Genomic DNA, 23,747 nt, shown 5'->3' on the forward strand with positions numbered 1-23,747 from the left:
GCCTCCGTACTGCAGTTTATTTTTATACTTTCAAAAGCCCAACGTGTTAATGCAGCAGGGAAAGTGAAAAACAAGACAGCTGGCTCTCAGACAAAACAGCAGGGGCCAGTAAAAGTATATATTTTTGACATTGTTTCCTCCCGTCTTTCAAGTGGATTACGAAAGATTCATTTCAAAGACGAGCTTTGATCCCTTCAAGTTTGTGTTAGAGTCAGAAAAATAACTGGGACAGAAAAGTTACTTCAACCCTGATGTACCACTGATGAGAGATTACTAGAAATGGATCTGGTCTACTATGTCCAAGTAAAAACTGGCACCTTCTTATTCAACATATCTGCCCCACGAGTCAGATGTGCTCATTTTACTGACGTAAACAAGTTCACTCAAGTTTGCACTGCACTAATACAGTTCAAAAGAATGAGCTCAAGTCTACTCTGTTCTGAATATAGCTCAAAGAGGGAACCCATCGCTGTCATACGATCAGCTACTTTCCATTACATTCTTTGAGTAAGATTCCCTTTACTTCATTTGCAAACAGCACCAGTCCCAGCTCTACCAATACTTAAGCCAGATGAAGAGCAACTCATAAAGGATAAGCCAAAGCAAGGCAAAAGTATTGTTGGTAGATGCAGGAAAACATGCCAACACACTACCCAGTATCACAAGCCTTGGCAACCGTCAAGGGTGTCTGCTCATAGGTTCTGAATGTGGTATATAGTTTTGGAATTCATCTTCATTTCTTATTGATACTCAACTGCTGAAACCACTGTTTCCTATATCTACGCTCCTTCCTATCAGCTGCAGGTTTGGAAGTCCATGGATTTGTCCCCTCCTCACTATGTGGGGCAAGAGACACTAGCTGAAAAAAAACAAAAAAACCCAAAACAGATGGTGGTTCAGAATGTGGTGGTTCATCTGCAAAGCTTCTTGGGTTGTGTGAGCCACAACCTGCTCTTCTAGTCACTAAACCAAGGCCCAGTGGCATGCTAGAGATCAATCACAAGGTCTGAGATGAGATGTGCCCTTATGCTGGGTAAAAGCCCTGGAGCGGTATAAAGAATCTCCAGTTCGGGCTGGAGGAGATTCCCTTGGCTCAGGTGCTGTAGTAGACAGATATGAATAAGGCTGCTTTCTAAAGCCCTGACTTGGAGGGTTTGTCAGCAGTGAGCTACAGCATGCAGGCTGGCTCAGGGAGGCTGCTAGCTTAGACAGGCCCCGGGGGTGTCTAAATCATGATAGGGCTGCTCTGGCCCCCAAAGCAGGCAGGACCTAGTGGCACCACACAGCATCTCATGGCAGATCCTGATTTTCAGAGCTTTCAGTGGGTATCCGAGCTATCTTAAAGACCCCCTATTTTGTCTTCCTGTGATCAGGATTTACCTTGAGGAACAATGAAACTATTAGCAGCAAGGGGGTGATGAAAGGGAGTAGAAGACAGAGCGCTTTCAGCTGTGCATCCAGGGCTTTAAAACTTTCTTCAATGGGAAGTTAGGAGGTTAGAGTGATCCTGCAGGATGAAAAAACAATCCGACGCTCTGCCATAACTTAAAATACAGTAAAAGCCTCTCTGCCGCCTTGTGGACAGGAGAGAAAGAACCAAAGAAAAAACTGTCATTTCACCGACTGGATTTTTGCAAACTGCTCAATCAGATACCACCAAAGTGACCAACGTGGTATAAAAGCATAGGCAAGATTAGAAAATGGCTAAAAAAAGTGCGTCACCAACAAAACTGCCTGCTAAATTCAGCTTGTAGATCCTTTATCATCAGTAATGACCTAAAACTCAGGATGCAGCTAGAATGTTCAAGTCCCGATTAGAGTGTACAGTACCAGGACTTGGGGAAAGGGAGAAGTTACATTTTGACTTAGAGCAGTGGTTTTCAACCTGTGGTGCACAGACCCCTTGGGATCCGCAGACTATGTCTCAGGAGTCTATGAAAGAGGACTATGATCAGTCAAAAGTATGTGAATACCCACACTTACAATTCAAAGGAGTCCACACCCCCTTTAAAATGTTTCCCGTTCATGAAAAAAGGTTGAAAACCACTGACTTACAGCATATGTGAGCATGAGATCAATAGAAGAGATTAAATATGGAACCCTCCAGTCTCAGTAAAACTGGGGCTGCTGGGACATATGAATGAGGCATTTGACCCAATCATCCTTCTGACCTTAACTGTTCTTTAATGTCTGTACAATCAGAACAGGGGAAAGGGAAGAGAAGGGAAATGTCAGGCATCCAAACCCTTCTTGTTATCCTCCTAAATGTGTTTAACAATCTAGATGCAAAAGGATCTCTCTCTTTTGCCTGGTCATGGAAATAAGTCCCCATGTAATTTTTCCAACAATTTGGGAGACAGACATTCTCAGACTGGAAGAGGGATTCCAGATTCCTGTTTTCTGCTCATTTTCCAAGATGATAGTGAGCAGCACTGGAGTAGTTTATAATATTTATAATACATTTACATACAGTTTATTTAAAAAATTACAGCTGAGGCCCTGGAAAAAATACCTGATTTGGTCCCAAATCAAAACACCAGATCCAAGAACTCCCAAACTTCAGGGAATTTGGAAGTGTGGATTTATGGCTCCTCTATATTTAAAAAAATTCTGCAGTGATGTTAATAGAAAATATGAATACCCACACTTACAATTCAAAGGAGTCCACACCCTCTTTCAAATTTGTTTAGGGGCCCACTCATGAAAAAAGGCTGAAAACCACTGACTGCAAAACTAGGAAGGCCTTGTGAGCATTGCTGTGGTGGCAATTACTGCTTCCCAAGACTACTTAATAATGACCGAGCCTTTTATACTGAAATGCAGACATGGTTTTCTTGTCTGCTGTTACCATCAGCACCTTTTTTAGAACTCCGTAAGTCACAAAATGATGGGTTGTTTTTAGTCTGGTGCGTGTTTACTGCTGTCAAGCCCACATAGAAGAGTAGGGGAACGAAGAAGAATGCATGGGGACAAATGAGAGGGAGAGAAAGAGCTGATTTGAATGCATTTTTGGTTCCCCTGGTCCATTACATAAATACTACCAGAACATTTTGGACCCCTTTTGTCTTTATTTTCTATTATCCTTTCCCCTTGCTCCTGTACTACATGAATACCCTCAGAAGGGATGCTAATCAGAGCCTTCTAGTGGAGTCAACCTTGCAATATGCCTAAAATTCAGCATGTGACTTCCAACCATGGCGACAATACAAGAGGAGGCATTCTTATCCCTCAGACTCAAGCCATTAATACCATGGAGCTCTTTCAATTTGCAGCAGCTCAAAGGCTATACCACGCTTTGCAGTAAACACCTCACTCACTCTTTACTCCATCTTGGTGAGATGGGAGCCCCTGGAGAGTGCAATGTTTGAGCTGACCCTGCAGTAAGTACACTCCTAACAAGGAGGCAGCTACCAATCTCCCTCAGGATTCCCACAAGTAATCTCCAGCTATGCTGATCTCCCCTGATCCTGCTCACTGGCAACAACTACCTTTTTTTCTCACCCACTTTGAGGCATCACCCTTCCATGGGAGCTGCTTCTCACCTCAAAAAAAATACTAAAGTGATCCTAATTCTGTTAACTTATGGGTGATTATTTCCCATTTAGAGAATGTTTCAAAGGCACAAATAGGAGTCAAGTGAGTAGTGAAGGGCAATGGAAGCTGGGTGTCACCTACACCTGTGAAGATCTCAAAAGCTGCAGAGCAGCAATCGCCAAAGGGGAGAGAGGGTAGTCCTTAATTCTAGGATGCTGGGCAGGAGACTCTGAAGCCCTACCATGATTTGCAGAGCAGGTGGCTTATCATGGACCACGCTCACTTACTGAAATGATATGCCCCTTCAGACCATGGGCTGAGTCTGCACACTCGATCACAGCGCTCAGCTGAGGGTAGCCCACACCTGTCTTAATCCTGGTAGTGCATACAGAACCTGGAGGAAAAGAAAAGAAGCTCATAAAGAGGGTAGCCAGTATGGCTGGTAGAAAACTTTCTGCTGATTTTTTTCCTTCCTCTACCCCATTTGAAAAATTTGGTTTTCAATTAAATCAGTGTTTTCCCTAAAAGTGCCTGCTTTCCATGGGAAATTTAGAGTTTTTTCCTTCCAAAACCAGAACATCTAAAAACTGAAATAGTCTTGATCTTGAACTGTTGCTGTGATACCTGCATGTGCACCCCAGGAGGTATCTTAATGCCCCTGCATTCTCCTCTGTAGCTGGGGCTTCCTGGTTGGACTAAATCTCCCATGATGCATCCTGGCAAGGGACTTCCATCACACACTGTTTGCCCTCTCAGAGTGGAGGGTCTGTGATGCATCATGAGAGATAACTGTAGATGGGAACAGAGATAAGAGACACCAGAACTACAACTTCCATAAGGCATTGCAAGAATATTTTCAAACTATTTTGAGAGAAATATTTTAATATTCTAATTTCCACTGCAGTCTCTTTTTCATAAGAAAAATAGAAAATTAGACAAAAGCTAAGTTCTTCTTCGGTTTGACAACATTTTCTACAGTGAGAAGAAAAAGTCACCTTTGACTAGCTCTGGTAGCCACAGCAGCAATATCTGGTTGACTAAAATGGCAGAGGACAGAAGAAAATGAGCAACCAACATTATAAAAATAAAGTAAGAAAATCTGAAGAAAATTGAGCCTTACAAAAGGTAAGAGATTCTAAACACAACCTCTAATGAATAAAAATAGAGATAATTAAAACCGCTAATACCCGATTTTCTTTCTGGCAGCTCTATAGAAGTGTTTTTAATATGTATTTTTTTTAAAGTTAAGTAAGCCTCAAACACAAAGCTGCCGCCTTGACAATCTGGTGTCATTTAGGATGCAAGCAGTGCAGCTCCTCATGACAATAGGGAGAGTTTTATAGTTGCCAAAAAGAGTCTAGGTCATACACAGCTATCCAAATCCTAGAGCCCCAGTCAGTATAGACAGGAAGATTAGTAGAGTGGCAATTTCTGCTGATCTTTCAATTAAGTAAAAATATTTAAACACTGACAGGATTTATGAAAAGTAGGTAGAAAAATAATTTTAAAATAGCCTTCACTGTCTCCAGCTATATAATGAATTACTGCATTATCTTTTAATCAGGAAGGCCCTGGCCTGAGTAAGAACATCAAGGTTTGATCTTTTGTGATGGACACTGTTACTGTTACATTTCACTTGTACTGTAGCAGTTATACCTCAATATCTCTGCTGGTATTTCACAGTCTGGGCACAACTTTCTGTGTCCTATGTTTCTGGACTCAATTGCAACCTTTACTGCATCACTTGTGCTCTAGCTGTCTGTTCATGCAGCTTATGACAAGAGTTAAAAGTAGCCTTCCCATGAGGAATTAAGAAAACTATTCCAGGTAATAAATGGAAATCTAGAGGTTCCTGGCTAGATCCTCTTGCTCTTCCACTCAGGGTCATAGTGATCATCCCAGGTCATATTAGGGGGACTGTGGAATTTTTGCCTCTTCTGTAGTATGTGGAAAGGTCCTTTTCCTTGGATATTTTGAGCACCATGTTCCTTGCTGTTGCAGTGACAAGGCACTGGTAGTGCCCTCATCTTCCTAGCCTTTACCGTTTATTTATTTCTTTGATTTATGTCTCCTTATCAACCTACTAGTGGCACATTATAGTGTTCTTGGTGTTTCACATACTGCTCCTTGAAGTCGGGAGTAAGGGTTCAAAGTGACAATTTAGGAAATTCCTTTGGTTCACGGGAGCCTGAGAACACAAGGGACCGGTCTCAATGACCCATGAAGTCCCTTCCACTCCTATGTTCCCATGTTTCAGCCTCTGAATTTCCCTAGTGTTTTTTCCATCCACAGATCTCAAAGCAGCTTGAGAAGTCACGTCAGGTGGCACTGTAGTCTCCATACAGTTATTGATACAGCATTTAGTGATTTGCACAATTCTATTTGTCAAGCAAAAGAAATCCCTGCCTACACCTTAATGACATCCATTTGAGACTTAATTGGAATGATTCAGGCTGTCCTGAACCACAGCATTTCCCATCTTGTATAGATCTTTGTCTCAGAATAATACTTTGAAATGAACAGTGTGTGCATCCTAGCACCAATCTGTCAAATATAATCACTTTCATCATGTGAATGCCTTTCAACATGTGGCAGGTAAGTGGCTGTGGCTGTAGTAAAAATAGAAACACTGATTTCTCTGTATGCATTTTTCTCACCCACTTTCTCTGCTTTTCAGCCAGGGTTTGACTTACCGGGCCCAATACCAACTTTAATAATGTCTGCTCCAGAAAGAATAAGTTCCTCCACCATCTCTCCTGTCACCACATTACCTGCCTGAGACAGAGGAAACAGTATGACATGAGGGAATTCTTAAAGCCAAGTGTGGTAGAGAATAATAACAACACTATTAAGTTTTTGCTTCTCTCATACTAGGGGGTAAATATTAGGAAGCATAACATTTAATTTCACTTCTAAAGGAACAGCATTTCCATTAAAATATTACCAAAATATCCACTAAAATGCTTGTTGCATTGTGTACACCCAAGTTTCAAAGGAATCTTAGGGAATGTTCAGAATCTACACCAGGCCTAGACTACAATTTTGTTGCTGTCTTCTTGTTCAATAGTTGGCTGAACCAAAACCTGAAACATGAAAGATTTAGGCTTTTGGTGGGGGATGTCTGCAGCTCAAGCCCGTCTTTAAGTGAGGTGCCCTTCCCTCAAATTATACAAGAAAGCATTTGCCAAGTAAAAAACAGTGGAAGCAAAGAATGCTTCCTTTTCCCTTTGATAATCAATGCCCACAGAGAGAGACTCTCCTACATGGCAGTCTTGATCTCTACTTGTAAAGCACAATTAAAATTGCTTCATACTTCTATGCAGTATAGCACGCACAGAGAACTGTGGGTAAAGAAGCTACAGTTAAAAGATGACTTGAAGTCTAACTTTAGGATGGTGTGACCTACAGAATGGCTGTTTACAGCACTCGTCCCAGCAGTCGTGTAGTTTGTGAATATTTCTGCAGTGGTCCAACCATTTCACAAGCAATCTCAGGACCATTTCACCAGCATTAATGTTGAGTAAACACTTCTTCCTACTTTGGTTTATTGCCAAACAGTGTTTTGCCATAGCAAATATTACTGCTTATAGCTAACTGACACTGAAAATATCTGCATTTCTAACAAGAATCAATGATCAAGCAGAGAGGACCAAAACCTGCTGATTTGTTTTTCAAGACATAATTTTCCCCAAATTTCTGGCAATTACCAATTCTGGGAAAGAAGACAGAATGCCCTGGTGGGTCCTGTGAGGCAACTTTGGAAAGCAATAATTCTACCTGGGGCAACAGGACAGTTACCACCCTATAGCATATGATTAAATTGATGGGGTCAACCCATAACATGTGTGCCACAAGTGACATGAACAGCCACTTTGTCTGGCACATGACAAATCTGGCAGGGAGAACAGTGCAGATAAGGCAGGGAGGAGAGGAGAGCAATGGATTAGGAAAGGAGGAGAGAGTAGAGCAAAGGATCAGGAATGGGAAGGGGATTGTGATTGGAGTGGCACTTAGGTAGGGGACAGGGCTTACTTTGTGGCATACTGGCCAGAAATGTTCCCCCCGCTCTCCCCAAACTAGATGAAACCCTGCATCCTACCAGTGTCTCATTGACTTATAAAAGGCAAACCCTTCACATTGTTTGGTATAGAACAAGAACGGATGTACATGTCTGCATGCCTGGAAACTGCAAGCATACCCCACAAGGCAAAACCCCTGCATTAACCCTGCATTATTCCTTGCAGTTGCACCCAGATGGGTTGCTCACACTCAGAGGGATTTACATTGATGCTTTGTGAAATTAAATAATCCCCTTTGCTCACTTTAAATGAGGATTCTTCAGTACTGTGCAGTTGTTTGTGACAGCATCAATATGGGCAGAGCACGTGGAAAAATCCTAAAATATTTATTCAGTATTTACTCAGTCCTTATTCAAGCAAAACCCCAGCTGAACTCAATAGGAGTTGCCCAAAAACGGCTGGGTGATTTACTGATTTTGGCTCAAAACTCTTCATTTACTTTTTCACAATGTGCTGTAGTTCCCTTTTAATAAAATGAGAGGCTGGCAAGGCACCAGTTGAGGCACTTAAACCAGTAATAAAGTAGGCAGCAGACTGCGGTGTATAAAACTGGATCGTTAACCTTTTCTCAAAACTGCATGATATTGATTTTTTTTAAAAAATAATAACAACAATAATAAAAGACTGTCAGGAAAGAAAGGATTTCGAATTGGTTTAGCATTTTGAATAAAGTTCTGCTTCTTTCCTGTTGTGAAGCCTCTTGCTGTGCTGTACGTTATATGGGTCTTGCTGAGGCAGACGGAAGTGTAGCACTTACAAGATGCATCTCTAAAGCAGGCTGCCAGGTGTGCAGTGTAATATTTGGTATACGGTTTGACACTCTTTGATGCCAGAATACATTCAGTAAATCTGTAAGGCAGGGCAAACAGGACCTGGTCTAAAGCCCACTGAACCCAAGCTGGAATCTTTCCAAGATGGCTTATAAAAATTACTTGTCTTTGTCCAATCTGCAAAAGTAGTGAGCACAGCAGAGGTAACGCACCTGAGTTTTAGTAAAGAGTTGATACTCTCTCATAAAATCCGACCAGAAATATTAGTTCACATGGACTTAGGGGGACAATCAGGCTGTCTGAAAGCTCACTACAAGAGTGCCGACAAATTATAATTAATCAAGCTGGGAGGGGGTTTCTAGAAGATACCACCTCCTTTCTCTTCACGTTTTTCGCTTCTAATCTAGCACAAATGTCAGCTCACCACAGTTTCCCCGTGTACAAGATCAGCCAGAAACCACTTGAGCCATATCCAGTGCAACTATCCTGATAGCCATCATATGCTGAGCAGATCCTAAGAGAAATTCCATCTTTGTGGACAATTCAATCTCCAAATGCAGTCAGCAAATAAGGGGAGATGGTGTGAATGCCAAGGATGGGGAGAGGAACTATTCTGAGCAGTACAATGCAGTATGCTGAGGAATTTTGGAAGAAAAATTTTAAAAAGGGAAATTAAGGATGAACATCAGTAAAAATTTTCTTCTCTAAACATATATTGTGAAATAGCCTAATAAAAGCAGACTGCCCTAGCCTTCAAAACTCAACTAATGAATATGGACTAGGTTTCTCTCTCAGAGGAGCTGATCCTGCACTAATGCAGCCAGTCAGAGTTTTTAGGAGGAGCAGGCCTTGGCACCCTGATGTAAATGCAGTTGAAGAACAAAATACCATATCACTATTCAATTTCTATGGGGCAATGTGTGGCCTAACGTACTGGGTCCTAGGCCAGTGCCTATGTTGATGTATTATTAAGCTTCCCTCACTTGGCTTCATAGCTAATGCCCTGCTGAGATGAAGGGTGTATTGAACAGGGCTTACTCCCTGTGTCCTGGAGCTCAGGAAAACAGCATAGCCTTTGTTCACGTGTAGAAGCATAACTTTACAATCACAAAGGCAGAAACTTAGGGTTAGTCCTTCAGCTGGAGCAAATTAGAGTATATAGGCAGTCTGATTCTTGGGGGGAGGGGGGAACAACTTAGATAATGTAGAAATGTATGCCCACAAGTACCAGTTTGGCATATTCTGGTGATGATCTCAGCACCCCTGGTCTACCCACCTACCATGATGGTGTGACTTGGAAACTTGGCACGGACATTTTTCACAAATTCCACAAAGTGCTCCGAATAGCCATTGGCCACATCCAGGCAAATGTATTTGATCAGTGGAATGGCCTCTATGATACTTGTCAATCTCTCCAAGTCAGACTGTCCACTGCCTGAACTCACGGCTACATGCTGCAGAGGCAGAGAGAAGACAAAAGATCAGCAACTTTTACAGACAGTCCCAAGCACATACCTAGCTCATGAATCTGTTTCTATTCCTCCCATATAACACCCTAAAGAAACAAATACTGCAACTAGACAAAGCAATCAGTTGCCTGCAATTTGTTCATAGATTCATAGATGTTAGGGTCGGAAGGGACCTCAATAGATCATCGAGTCCGACCCCCTGCATAAGCAGGAAAGAGTGGGTAGGGGAGAGCACCACCTCCCTTGGGAGCCCGTTCCAGACCTTGGCCACTCTAACCACTCTGTTTAGACTCTTCAATACAGCAGTGTTGGTGTAAGCGCCATTTAAATGTAAACTCTCCTTAAATTAATTGTAGAGTACTTTAGTGAATAAGTGGACTTTATTATGGGGAACAAAGTGATGGATAAAAGCTGTACGTTGCCCAGATTATGAAAAACATAGGTTCCTTCACTTGCTTGTGTCTTTCTGGGAAAAAAGTGTTGCAAAAAACTGGGGGAGACTCAGAGTAAGGTTCAGGTCTGTCAGTTCATTAATCTTTCCTTAGTCTACCACAGTGAACAAGCATGCTCATGCCTCCCTCATCTGTCCTTATTATGTGTTCATTCCAACAGAAAATAGCTTCCACAGTTGTTGGCCACGGAGCCTCTGTGGGCATCCAAGGTCACAGAGCAAATCACCATCTAATGATTAAGGCCCCTATTTCAATGGTTACAGATCGTAAAATGTGTTTTTTGTGTCTACCTACCTAACCACTGGCTAAGCCCCAAGGTATTCAGATAAAAGATATTTCTCTGGGCTTAATATGGCTTACAAAAATACTGCTGAGATTAACTGGTAAACTGGCCTTCAGACAGTCCTCTCATCAATAATAATTACGATATGATTTAAAAATGAGGCACGGGTAATGAAATACCCCGTGCAGTCTCCCAAGAATAAAGAACAATGGTATGGTATTGATTTCCATGAAGAAATGACTTTTGTAACCCTGTCCGGGTAACCCTCTAGGGTAGCACAGAGTCAGTTCTCACAGCAAAATGACAAGAGGAAAAGCAAAAATAGTGGAACACTGAATAGCTACACAAACTGGGACTAAACCCCATGTGGTGATAAAGGGGCAGTTTTTGGATCAGTAACTTCAAAAAAAAAATAAAAATAAAAAAAATCACCTGTTCACCAATACTGTATATAAACCTTAAATAAAATACTATTCAGTACTGGTACATTGTAATCAAATTTACATAAAAGCTGTTAGATTGTTTACAAGCAATAATCAACAAATAAAATGAACTGTATACTTTTTATTTACACAACTGAAAATATAGTCTAACAAAAAAGCTTTTTAAATTATGTTGCTAACCAGGTTACTGGACCATGAACTGCAATTTGTTGATTATAATTCAAAACGAATGGAAGTAGAGATGTGAATGGCGAAGATTTAAAGTAGTCAGTGATCTTTTTTTTTTTTTGAAGCATACACCATTTAACAATGAGCAGCAACATGCGGCTGACTGCACAATGGATGTTTTGGTGTTCGATTGTAACACTACGGGCCCTCAAACAAAGTTTGGAAATTTGATGGGTAGAAAATTAGCTTTATAGTTTGATGTAATGCAGAATAATGAAGACAGTGTAGGAATAACAGTGCCTAAAGCCTCCTCTGACTGAGGATTATAGTGTGGCCCACAGTAGCAACCCTAGAGGCCTATAAGCTTTGGAGACATGCAAAATCTCAGCCTGGATTCAGATCCAAATTTAGTAAGTGACCTCTCCCTTCATAACAGGACCTCTCCCTTCATGACACCTAGAAACAGAAGTCCTACCTAGGACCTTGGACTTCTCCAACATCAGTTCTTCTTTAGGCTCCCCTCACTTCCTTCCTCTCCCCCACACCCATGCCAACACATCAGGAGGGCTATTCTGGTACACTGCATGTTCGTAAGAGACTTTTCCTTTTGTTCTTCATCTCCCTTTCCATTATAGGCAGATATAAATGTTACCCTCTAAATCTTAATATATGTACTATTGCAATGTTCTTCATAACACTGCTCTCTTTAATCAGGGCAAGCCACTTAGCAGAATGCATTTAAGATTAGCAAAAAGAAAAATCTTTATTCCTGGAAAAGGCACTTCAAAGCACTTTCCCAAGAAACCACAGCATAAGTTCCATTTAGAAAGAAGTCATTAATTGTAATAATTAACATTATACAAGTATACCTCAAGGCATTCTGGGTGATTGGCTGCAAACAATTTCCAGTCTTCTAGAGAATAATGCTTGTGGATAGCAGTAAACATTGAATGCTGGAAAACATTAAGCAAACCTTTAGCAATGTCCAAGTTCATTGGCCTTCCCTCCTCAATATTTCTGTCAACCCACAAGTTATGTCTATGACACTGACTCTTTAGCCCAGGGGAAGGCAATTACTTTTGACGGAGGGCCACTTACCGAGTTTTGGCAAGCTGTCGAGGGCCACATGGGTACCTCCACCCCTTGACAGGTGCACTGCCCCCTGGGCATGGAAGTCCCACCCCCTAATCCCTGACCTTTGCCACCAGAAGTCCCTCCCCTTGCCCCCCAGAAATACTCCTTTCAGAAAGGGGTTTTGCCATCTCAGAACCAGAAAAATACCAAATTATATTCTAAAAAGTGATCATCTACAACATTCATTGATTTGATATTAAAAATATTTTTGTCCTAGTTTACATGTGTTTGTGTAGTGTACGCAGAGGTGACTGCACAATAGCTTAAAATGAAGCCTTATTCTTGTATATTGTAGGGGGTGGGTATAGATTTGTGGGGGCTGTGGGTGTGGGTGGGTGTGTGGATAGGTATAGGGCAGGGGTGGGCAAAATGTAGCCCGCGGGCCAGATGTGGCCAACCAGGCCATTCTATCCAGCACACGGGTCCCCTTGAAAATTTAGAAAATAGATATTTATCTACCCCTGGCTGCCCTCGATGGGTTGCCAAAACTCAGTAAGCGGCCCTCTGCCTGAAATAATTGCCCACCCCTAGTATAGGGGGTGTGAGGTGAGGGAGCATGTGGATGTGTGTGGGGATATGGGCTTTGTGGGAGACTGTGTGTGTGGGAGCATGGCTGGGGTGTGTGGGTGTGGGGGTCTGCGTGTACGGCAGTGCGAGGGGGGTGTGGGTGCATGTGTATGGCGGGGTGTGCATGTGAGACTCACCCTATGAACACATACACACACCCTCCCTTCCTCCCTCCCTCCACACCCCCATCCACCCACATCCCCACCCACACCTTCCCTCCCTCCCTCTCACACACACACTCTCTCTCTCTCCCCCCTCCCCACACACACACACACACACACACACACACACACACACACACACACACACACATATATATATACAAACTCTTCCTCCCTCCCTCCACACCCACACCAAGCCCATTGAAGACAAAGCCATATTTTTTTTACCATTGCATTCTAGATTTTACAACTATGGTAGAAACAAGCAACTGTGTTTTTGCATCATAGCCCTTTACCAAACAAGTGGCTTCCCAGGTTTTGCAGGAAAAGAGGGGAGTCAATACTTACTTTAGTCATAACCTCTGCCATCTCAAACGTGCCCACAGTGTCCATGTTCGCCACGATAATGGGGATCCCGGTATAGCTTTGCTTAGAGTTGCGGAATGTGAAGGAACGCATGAGATCTACCTGCGAGGGTGGGCACAAAGTCTTGTGAGCACTTTACACAAATGGGGTCTCCCCCCAAGCTGTCACAGTAGGCATTCTCCCTCTGATTTCAATGGGGCAGAAACAGTGGAACCTGCTTCTTTTGTGGCAATGCTAGAAAGAGAAAGCTCCATGACCTCTGAGGGGGAAGCTCAGAAGGGAAAAGGAGATGAGGTATGAAGTAAGGAAGAAGTCAACAAGTGAGGTAGAATGAATTGGATAGGTGGGTAGGAGCTGATAGGATAGGGAAGGAAGGGTTGAGCTGATTTTGAATTATTTCATAATTGGGTAAGCACTCACCAGTTTGTTGCCTCTTAAGCTCAACAGTGAATTTCCACTGAAGTCTGATAAAATTTCCACCGAATTCTGTAGGATAAGGATTTCACTCTGTATTCTAAATTTAAAACATCAGCAAAACAACTTGAAGGTAGTTCCTGTGAACTCAGGGATTGTCTTTTGGTTATCTATTGGCACACAATTATAGGGATCTGGCCCTGCGCATGTCCAACAACAGAAGTAATAAATAATAATAATGTTATCCTGGGCCAATAAACTACAAAGCTTTTGGATTCTCAGTTTATTTTTTGTAAGTGCACTGACCTTCAGCTCTACAATGTATTCAGCCTAACATACTATCATTACTTCTGAAACACGAAGCAACCTCAAGGAATTGTGATGACGACATACTTCTTTTTGAAAAGTTGTGGTATCAAAATTTAGATCAGTTCCACTAGACTTGCTAAGCTAGAGCCTATTTTTTTACTACAGAAAAAGAATAGAGCAATTTTTCTGTTGCAAAGACCTCAGGAAGATCACAGAAGGGCAGAATGCATTTAACACTATGCATTTCTATTTGACATTTCTGGGTTTATCTTGTGAATCATATTTGCAAACGTAATAGTGCTAACAGTGCGTGGTACCCCGCGAGTCCCCTGAAAGGAACTCAAGGCACACCAGGATGTTGCAGCAACCCGGGACGAGACTTTATGTGCTAAGCATTCCCGAATAGCAAAATCCAACCCAGTATTTTAGATGTGTTATTAAGTATCCCATCACATATTGAAGTTCTTTTATAAAGGTCTACATTTTCCATTCTTCAGCCTTCACCTCAGGGACAGCTGAAAGACCTGAACCATCCAGGAATGTCTATATCTGGAAGCACCATAAAAATAGCTGACTGACTGTTTACAAAGTGGTTCAAGCTTATGCTAGGGGTAATCAAACTTTCCTGCATTGCGACGCAGGTTATTGTTACTGTTGTTGTTGTCGGCATTAGTAGTACATTAAATGTTTATCTTCAATCTCCATGATAAATCATGAGATCCGCTGGCTCTGCATCTGCACTCTCATGTTACTGGTTTACCTAAGGCACTGTACACTGAAAACATCATCATACAGACACATGGGAAGAAACCAGTCATGGGAATTAACTAGTTAATTAACTAGTTAAAAAGTTAAAGAAATGGCTAACTTTTAACTTTAACTAGTTACATTTTTCAGCTGTCAACTTTTAACTTTAACTAGTTAAAAAAAAAAGATTATACTTTAAAAAAAATTAAAGTTAAGTTAAAAAAAAATTGAAATCCAGCTTTCCCAGAGTTTTTCCTGACACAGCCACTCTGTAAGACTTACATGGAACGATATTTCTTGACTGACACTCTAGGACTTCTTGTTTAAGAGAGAGAGAGCAGTATGCCTTCCTATGAGATATGGTCTCTTGAGAACTACAAGTCCCAGAGTTCCTTAGTTCAGGCTGACAAGGTTCCTTGGGTGAAGGTTCCTGATCTCTAGTATCCAGCAGGTTCAGGCTGGCATTTCTGTGCATTTGCAGAAGTCAACAGGGCAGCCAGTTGGCTGCAGGAGGAGGAACAAGCACAAGAAAGCAGAGCCACGGATCCCAGTAGGAGTGGGAACAAGCAGTGAGGGTGAAGCAGATGATGACTTTTTTACTTTTAATGAAGATCAGAACCAGCAGCCCAGGGCCCCAAAAGTTAAGCATTACTTCTCATCTGTGAGAAACTTATCTGAGATGTCACCTACTATGAAAAAAACCTATTCATCCATTATAACACAACCATCCCCTCATCTGCCCATGTACAGCAACTGTTCAGTAGTGGGGGCTTAGTTTTGCAACACAGAAGAGGAAAAGAGTCAGATGTAAATTTTGAAATGCAGCTTTTGCTGAAGTTGAATGAGCATGTGTGAACAGTTTCTGCTATGCAACTTTCTTTTTCTCATTTAAACTGATTTTCTCATTTCAGTCTAATTTTGATTTTTAGACAGTTCCATTATTTCTAATTCAGATGCATTTCATACCCTCTTTTTACCTTTTGAGCAATAAAAATTGTAACAACAGAGGTTTTCTGTGGAAACAGCTTCCACCTGTCACCCGACTATGAATATCTCCTTTCTGTTATTCTGGTATACCTGTATGACGCATTGACTTTTACAAAGTTCTTCACATGGAGAGGGTGAGAAGGATCTAACATTACATAGATATTGGTAAGTTGTTATTCTGAAAACTGTATGACAAGTATAACATTGTTTTCAGGTAAAGCAGGCTGAGTTTCAAGTAAATTAGTGTGCTTCTGTGGGCTTATGGAAAAGAAATCCACTCACTGCATTTGAAAATGAAAAATGATGCCAAGAGGCATTTCGCAGTGTTTCACACATTTCTCACAAATCAACTTAACTTTTAACTAGTTACTCTCTTTATAACTTACCTTTTAACTAGTTGAAATTTGAAATATTTAATTTTTAACTTGTTAATTTTAAAGGCTGCTAACTTTTAACTTTAACTAGTTACATTTTTCATATACTTTTCCCATGACTGGAAGAAACCTATAGAGAAATTCCAGCAGGACTCTAATCACTTCCACCAAACTGGCTCTCAAATACTCCACCCAACAAATTCATTTTTTGGACACCACTGTGAAACTGTGTGTGCATGTGCCTCCTAGATTTATGCATGGGGCAGAGACAGATTGGGCTGCCCGCTGCGGCCTCAGGGCTCCCCGCCCTGCTGCCCTCTCCCCAATCCCAAAACTGTAGCCACTCAAATTAATAGAGCCAGATTTAGGCCCCAACTCAGACCTGCTACAACACTAACACTGTGACAAGGACAAAAGAATCCTCTTGTCACCTACAGCTTGAACACCTTGAAGACGTCATTAATGACCTCCAAACTGTAAAATTACAACCATCTCAAGGCAGCCTTGGGGGACAAGCTGGTTCTAGCCTACAGGTAGCCCTCCTAACCTCAAACAACACCTCTCTAGTAACAAACTACTTAGTTCCTTTTCTCAACAAGTTGCTAAGCCTTGCTACAGATCCAGATACTAGGTGCGCCCCCTCATTGACACAGATCACGTCATCACTGAATGAAGCAACATGGTTTATAACATCCAGTCACCTGCTTCTCTACCCACGTCATATATGCCATCGCCTGCTTACAACAGCCATCTGCTGTCTACACTGGAAAGCAGGGCAGTCCCTGTGTGAAAGAATGAATGGACACTGATTTGACATCAATTTCAGAAAGACCCAAAAGCCCAAGGCAAAACACTTGACCTTCCCTGGACATACATACCATCACTGACCTCAGAGTAGCTATTCTTACAACAAAACTTTGAAAACCAGTTTGAATATGAAAGTGCAGAACAGAAATCATCCACAGACTGGATTATCATCTCAACAGAGACTCTTGATTCTTATTGCCTGAATTATCTTTCATAACCTCTGTGTCCATCAGTGAGTTCACTGCTTTGTTTATCCCTTTTGCAGCGCACCTTCACCTTCCTCAACAATGCTCCCTCTCCAATCCCCCTGCAACCTTCCCCATTCTCCTTTCCCTATCCTTTGCATTTAAATGCCTTTGTTCCTTTCTATTTAGCTTCTGTGCTCTCTGCAAATTCATTCATAGCACCTGACAAAATAGGTGGTAGTTTTGGAAAGCTCATGCCTCCCTGAATGAGTCAGTCCAAGGGTGTCAAAGATACGGCCTGTCAGCTGGATCTGGCCTGCAGAGCTCTATCATCCAGCCTGCAGTGCTGTCAGCAGGTCTTGGACAGGACATGTACACCACATGCAGCACATGCCAGACTGGCCTCGCATGCTGCATACAGCGTGCAGGGTGAGATCTGGCATGTGTACTGCAAACAGTATACGGGGCCAGGAACAGGACACAGGCTGCAGACAGTGACCGCACTGAACCAGTCCTATGTGCAGGGTCTGGTGTACAGGGCTAGTCTGCAGGACTGATCTGGCCCAGAGACTGGCCCCGCACTATTCTTCCAGCTTGCAAACAATTCCTGTTCCATTCCTCCAGTCTGCAGGGCCTGATGAGTTTGACACCCCTGAGTTAGTCTATGAAGTGCCACCCTGCATCGATTTATTGTTACCATTCTAAAGTCATTGGCAACTTGGACTTAGTTAGACCCATACTTAGCTAAATCCACAAGATCCATTTTAATGGTGTTCCCCTGAGAACCTGGATGGTGGAGGTGAAAAAAATTAAATGTATTAGTTTATATTATACTCTTATTAGACTACTATTACTACTACAGCAGACTGAATCTGTGAAAGATTTGCTTATTATTATTTGTACTACACTAACATGTAGGTGCCAGTCATGGATCATAAATCAGGGCTTTATTCTGCACAAACACATAACAAATGGCACATCTACATGTCGCCATGCAGCGATGTTGCTGCGGCGCCATGGTTTAGTACTTCCTTTTAGAAGTACCAAAGTACAGAACAGTAATTGCCTGTACTATGCCATGCGCGCAGCGCATGGTTAGATTTTGCTGCTATGTCGCCATAGCAGCACACTAAAACGGGGAAGCATGCCGCTACGGTGACGTAGCTGTCAAGCACGTGTAGACTCACGTGATTGCTATATCGCTATAGGATGACATGTAGACGCACCCAAAGAGAAGGTCTTATTCTTGAAGACTTAACAATATAACTGCGAGCATACATCTGAATAGAAGGGTTGCATGCCTTCCCATTTATAATCATGTATATTGATTTCTTCTCCTTTTAAGCAGCCTATGACATTCTCATGACAATTTCAGCCACTGCCCACAGGGAAAAGTAGCATCCGGAAAGCATTTAACAAATTTTAGCTACTTTTAATGCAGTTTAGTAATTGGAACCAAAAAAGAGACAGCATCACCTGACCAGCCAGCTCTGCATGGACCTCAGTTTAAGAATCACTAATTTAAACAATTATAAGTTTAAAAAACTGCCATTTAAATGAAGTTGAAGAAGAAAGGAATGCATATACGAAGAAAACAAAGAGACAAGCTAAGATGTGACCCCCGTGTCAGAACCACAAGACCAGGTTACCAGGGAGCCTCACATCCACATATTATTGCGTCTGAAATGACCTACTATAGCCAGGTAGGTGGTGCCCATCATGCTCCTATTACTGTGGATATTCAGGGTCATGAGTATGCATACTACTGCCAGGGCAGCCATTTTGTGTGGTATAATTGCAGTGTCTCTGTCAATGAAACTCTTGGTCTGTGTATCCAGAGAAAGAAATTCAGACTACAGGGTTTATTAACAGAGACTCTTGTACCATGGGGAAGCTGGTTTAGAAAAATAAATAAATCTATTCTGTACTAAGCCTGCTGTTTACCCTCCTTTTGGAGAAATCAGTTTTGTTATTCTGGTAAGTGAAGGAGTTGCACTCAGCCTAATGCTGCCCGCAAGCCTTTGTTAAATTAACTATTTTAAATGAATGGCGCGTCTTTCTGAAAGGCACTCAGCTGAGAAGTCCCCAGGACCAATCTAACACTGTAAGGTTCGCAGGTCTGCCTGCTAACAGGGTTTCAACCTGAACCTGGTGGTGACTTCCTGCAAAAGCCTAGCAGGTTCCTGGCTTTGCTGGGGAGAGTACCAACAACCATATGTCCACCTGCCCAATACTTTTCATACCAAGAATATTAGCAATATTCAAATTTAGACAAATCTCCTTCATTGTATTTTATAATGTCTGAAGTACTCAGAAAAAAGTAATCAGAGTATATACAATAATGCAGTTAGTACTACCTAATCCTAAACCTTAGTCCAGGTGGAAAAGAAGAAGCATCGTTTAAAGCAGGAATTTACAACCAGGTGCCATAGCGCACTGCGGTGCAATGAGATTTTTTAGGGGTGCCTTAAAATGCCACGCAATGTTACCATGCGATTCACAGTTTAAACCCAGAGATTTCCAATTAAAATCCCTAGCTTCAAAAGCATTCCGACTGCCTGTGGTCTTTCAGACTTCTTTGCAACAAGAGAATTGCTCTAGTATTTTTCCATTGTCAATAATACAACGAAAGCTAAGAAATGGCATTTTTCAAGGGGTGCCCAGAGTCCAGCAACAGGTGCTTTGAATTTAAGGTTGAGAACCACCAGGTAGAGCAAACTGTGCACTTAAACAGACAGCAGGTTTGGGGCTCTCTCCCTCTTGCACATCAGATAATGTGGAAAGGGAAAAGAGTGAAATACCTTTATCCTGTACACACTGGGCTAAGAGAATCCACTGGTCCTATACACCACTGACTCAGCCCCCCACAGAAGTGACCAGGAGGAAAGAAAGCATCTCCCTCAATTGTGTTGTCTGTTCCGGAGCGGCAATGGTTGAAGTGGCAGAAGTACCATAGCTAAGCTGGGTCTAAATGACTACTAACCCCAAGTAGTCCCACATTATGTCCAAATGCTGAATGGTGAGACCCTGCCTCATGTGCACCTAGTAAATGGATTCACTGCAGGTAGGACACCCATAGCATCTAAGTTATCTATACTTCTGGTCACTCCCAATGAGTGTGTAAACCTATGCTTCCTTCCATAGACAACTGACTGTATTCTAGCAATTCCCAGCTCAAAGCATCACCCCTGCCCTTTCCCTCCCATGCAACCTTTTTTCAAAATCTAAATTCAAATTTCTTCAGATTTGGTTCCCTCTGCAAAAAGAGAGTAAGCCAAGGAAGTAAAGCCAAGGCAAGAGCCAGTGACACCATCTGATGAAGTGAGCTCAGGCTTACAAGCAGATAGGCCACCGCAAAGGTGACTTGCTCATTGCGTTTAGGTAAAATGCCATCTCTGTACAGAGTAAGACATTTGAAATGCCTAGCCAGGCACTGCTGATATAAACTTCCAAGCACCAGCTCCCAGCAGCTATAAGCTACTTGTAGTAGCAGCCTCTGTTGCCTTCCCATAACTATTTATATGCTTGTTTTAAAGCTGGGCTAAGACTGTCCATTTCAAATTTGGCTCATGCAGGCAGGCACTGTTTATTCCTGTTGCTACAGCCTCAGTGATGGTGTCCAGTTTCTTAACCTTCTTCAACTTTAATTTAGCCCTTATGACTTGCACTTCTCTCATGCAAAATGCTTTCACCAGTCCATCATACACCCCTAAGACAACCTTCCTTAACCTTCCTTTACCAGCAAAAGTTCCTATCTTTTTCCCTTCTGAACAGCCCTTTCCTTCCATGGCACGTGAACAGGTAAGATACAGCTACCTGAATTGCCCTCAAAAAGGGGCCCACCAGCACTTCACTTCGCAGACCAGGGCTCCAACCGTTTGTCAGGCTGGTGCATTTGATTTTTTTTTCATAAAACCTACATACTTCTTAAATGAACTATTGAAAATGGCTAAAAGTGTTCCTTACTTGTGGGTTAATCCCTGCAATGGAAGTGAAAGTGAAAAGGAGTGTCCTATACCCACAGTGATGCTCAGGTATCTGGACTCTTGCTTTATACTTTCATTCCTATTAGCAAAATGTTTTCTGCTGCCAGAGACTGACTTCTGCAACCATTAGTCCTAGCCACAGGCTCATAATTTTGTTCATGTTCTCTGTCAGTCTTGCTACTTAACCCCATTCTTCCCACCATCTCCTCCCTAGACCTCCTTCACCCCTGGAGCAAAGCTTCCTCCCCCTCCCTTACCTACCACAATGTACTTCATGAACCCCATGGCATTTAAAGAGTGAAGGAAAGTGGGTAGGAGGGGGTCAGAAGCAGAGGCAGTTGGCTGTGAGGACAGGTGGATGCACAGCTCTGTGGGTCTTCTCCTCACTACTGCTCCAAGTTACTTGGTGCATCTACATGAGACGCTTACTAATAGTAGCCTAATAACACTGCACAGTAGTGTGCCGGGCCACTACTCCATGCCAATAAGCTACTGTGCAGTGTTATTAGACTACTGTGCAGTAAGCATCACTAAAAACCTGTGCGCCACCATTACTGTGCAGTGGTGTGCATTACTGCACATTTATTTAGTACTTGGTTATCCAAGTATTAAACTTAATGCGCATTAATGAACGTGTAGATGTGCCCACTGAGAACTAGCCAAACAGTGAGGATGGAAAGACCTGGCTAGACAAAGCCCAGGCTGGGAAGATATTGCTGGAGACGGTGCTGCTCTAAGCAGGGGGTTGGACTAGTAGACCTCCACCGGGCCCTTCCAAACCTCATTTCCTATGAGCCTATGAACTGTCCCTGCCTGACTCAGAACAGCCCTTGGCCAATCAAAACCACTCGAGCTGCATAACCTGCAGGGATTCGGGAACTAACTCTGCTCATGCAGATCAGGAGGGCCAGAACTAATCAGGTGGCAGGGATTTACATAATGGAGGGATAAACCACCAGTCCTGGGCTGCCCCCGCCCCCAGGATGGCTCTGTTGCCGCTTGCTCAGGCACAGGGACCTCGAGAGCCGGCCTGGCGTTTCTCAGTTTAAAAAGCAAGGCAGGAAGCACTGCCCACAGAGCTGACTGCCACAGGCCGCGCACCTGTCTCGTGCCAGAATCAGCTGCAGGCCTGCGCGCTGGCATGCACAGCGTGTCCTTGAAAAGCTCCCTGGGAAAGAGAGGGGACATGCCACTGCTTTGCCGAGGTCCTTCCCAGGGCTAGGGGGGGCGGGGAGAGCCAGTGCCCCAAGGTCACCTTGTCCCCGTCCCCCTCCCCCACCCAGGTCCTTTGCAGCACAGCCAGCTCCTACCACCTCCCCCTGGACTGCAAATGGGGGTGGGGGTAGGGGGGTTCAATGGAAATCAAAACAAGAGGGGGAAGGGAAGGGAAGAGAAGGGGGAAAGCATGCTTGATCCGAGTGCCCCCACCTCTGATCGGCTTTTGAGGCTGCTTCTCTTGGGTCTGAGCAGGACATCTTTAAAGTCCAGCTTGAGATCTGCGTCTACACGGGGCATCTCGCCGAATCGGGAGCGGGAGCGGCCTCTCTGGCGTGTCGCTGCCGCTGATCGCCTGGCGCAGGGCGGGGGCAGCCAAAGCGCGGCCGCCCGGCGGGGAGCGGCTTTATAGGGCGCGCGGGGCCGGCAGCGGCGTCCCGGCTCCGTGGCTTTATTAGGAGGCGGCTGTTTTTAGCTCGGAGCAGAGTAAAGCGCCGCCCGCCCGCGCTATCGGCGCCGCTCACCTCAGCTCAGCTCAGCTCAGCTGGCGCGCACGCGTGTATGTGTGTGTGTGTGTGTGTGTGTGTGCGCGCGCGCGCGCCGGCAGCGGCAGGGCGCGGGAACGGGCCCGGCCCGGCCCTCCTCCTCCATCGGTGTCAGCAGCATGGGGGCGACCACCCGCGGGCACTGCCGGCGGCACGTCTTTGGGGTGCACCGCCACTCTCGGGGTGCGCGCGCGTGCGGGGACCCCTACGCTCGCCAATGGCAATGGTGGTCACCACGGCGCCTTCCTTGTGGCTCCCAGGGATGACGGCTCTGCTGGCACGGGATAGTACCCGCAGTGCTAATGCACAGTTAACCTTGGCTTTATGCCCACGTTATGGGAAGGGGAGACTCTTCCCTAGCTTCCTCCCTTATGGCCCAGGGCAAGCGAAACTCGGGGGCATCCGAGCCCCAAGCCTCCGGGCTTGGGCCTGCACGTAGGATGCCCGCCAAAGGGTTTGGAGCCATTGGAAGTCCCAGGTGGGGATGGAGGATGTCTGCCGGTAGTCGGGCCACTAATGGCTCTGGACTGACTCGCAGGTTTGGAATTGATTTGGCCAACTTGGCTTGGAATACGGAAAATTAAAAAAAAAATCTTTAAAGGAGAAAAATGTGGAGGCTGGCAGAGCGGCTGCTTGGGGCCTCCCATGCCCCACACACTGGGGGTGCAGTGGGTTGGAAGTAGGGTTGCCAACTATTTGAAGCTATTCCCGGAGGTTTCATCATATGACATAATGACATTTATGCCTTTGTG

General features: G+C 43.7%; 1 protein-coding gene across 7 annotated transcripts in view; it reads right to left on the reverse strand.

Moving 5' to 3' along the window:
* GMPR (guanosine monophosphate reductase) overlaps positions 1–23,014 on the reverse strand; it is a 59,157-nt gene extending 36,143 nt beyond the window's left edge. For 2 of the 7 annotated variants that reach the window (XR_003095870.1, XM_025213228.1), the window contains exons 1-7: positions 22,664–23,013; positions 13,847–13,912; positions 13,409–13,528; positions 12,068–12,151; positions 9,664–9,837; positions 6,228–6,309; positions 3,822–3,928 (exon numbers count right to left, since the gene is read on the reverse strand). Coding sequence is in view for 6 of the 7 variants with exons in the window: in XM_025213228.1 (XP_025069013.1) it covers positions 3,822–3,928; positions 6,228–6,309; positions 9,664–9,837; positions 12,068–12,151; positions 13,409–13,528; positions 13,847–13,912; positions 22,664–22,750 (720 nt within the window). In the remaining variant the exon portion in view is untranslated. Of the gene's footprint in view, positions 1–3,821; positions 3,929–6,227; positions 6,310–9,663; positions 9,838–12,067; positions 12,152–13,408; positions 13,529–13,846; positions 13,941–22,663 lie in introns of all 7 variants that reach the window. The other 5 variants (XM_025213229.1, XM_006031551.3, XM_014523625.2 and 2 more) reach the window with 4 other exon arrangements.
* Positions 23,015–23,747: the final 733 nt, after the last annotated feature.

Source organism: Alligator sinensis, unplaced genomic scaffold (genome assembly GCF_000455745.1).
Source record: "Alligator sinensis unplaced genomic scaffold, ASM45574v1 scaffold743_1, whole genome shotgun sequence".
In the NCBI taxonomy this organism is placed as follows: Eukaryota; Metazoa; Chordata; order Crocodylia; family Alligatoridae; genus Alligator; species Alligator sinensis.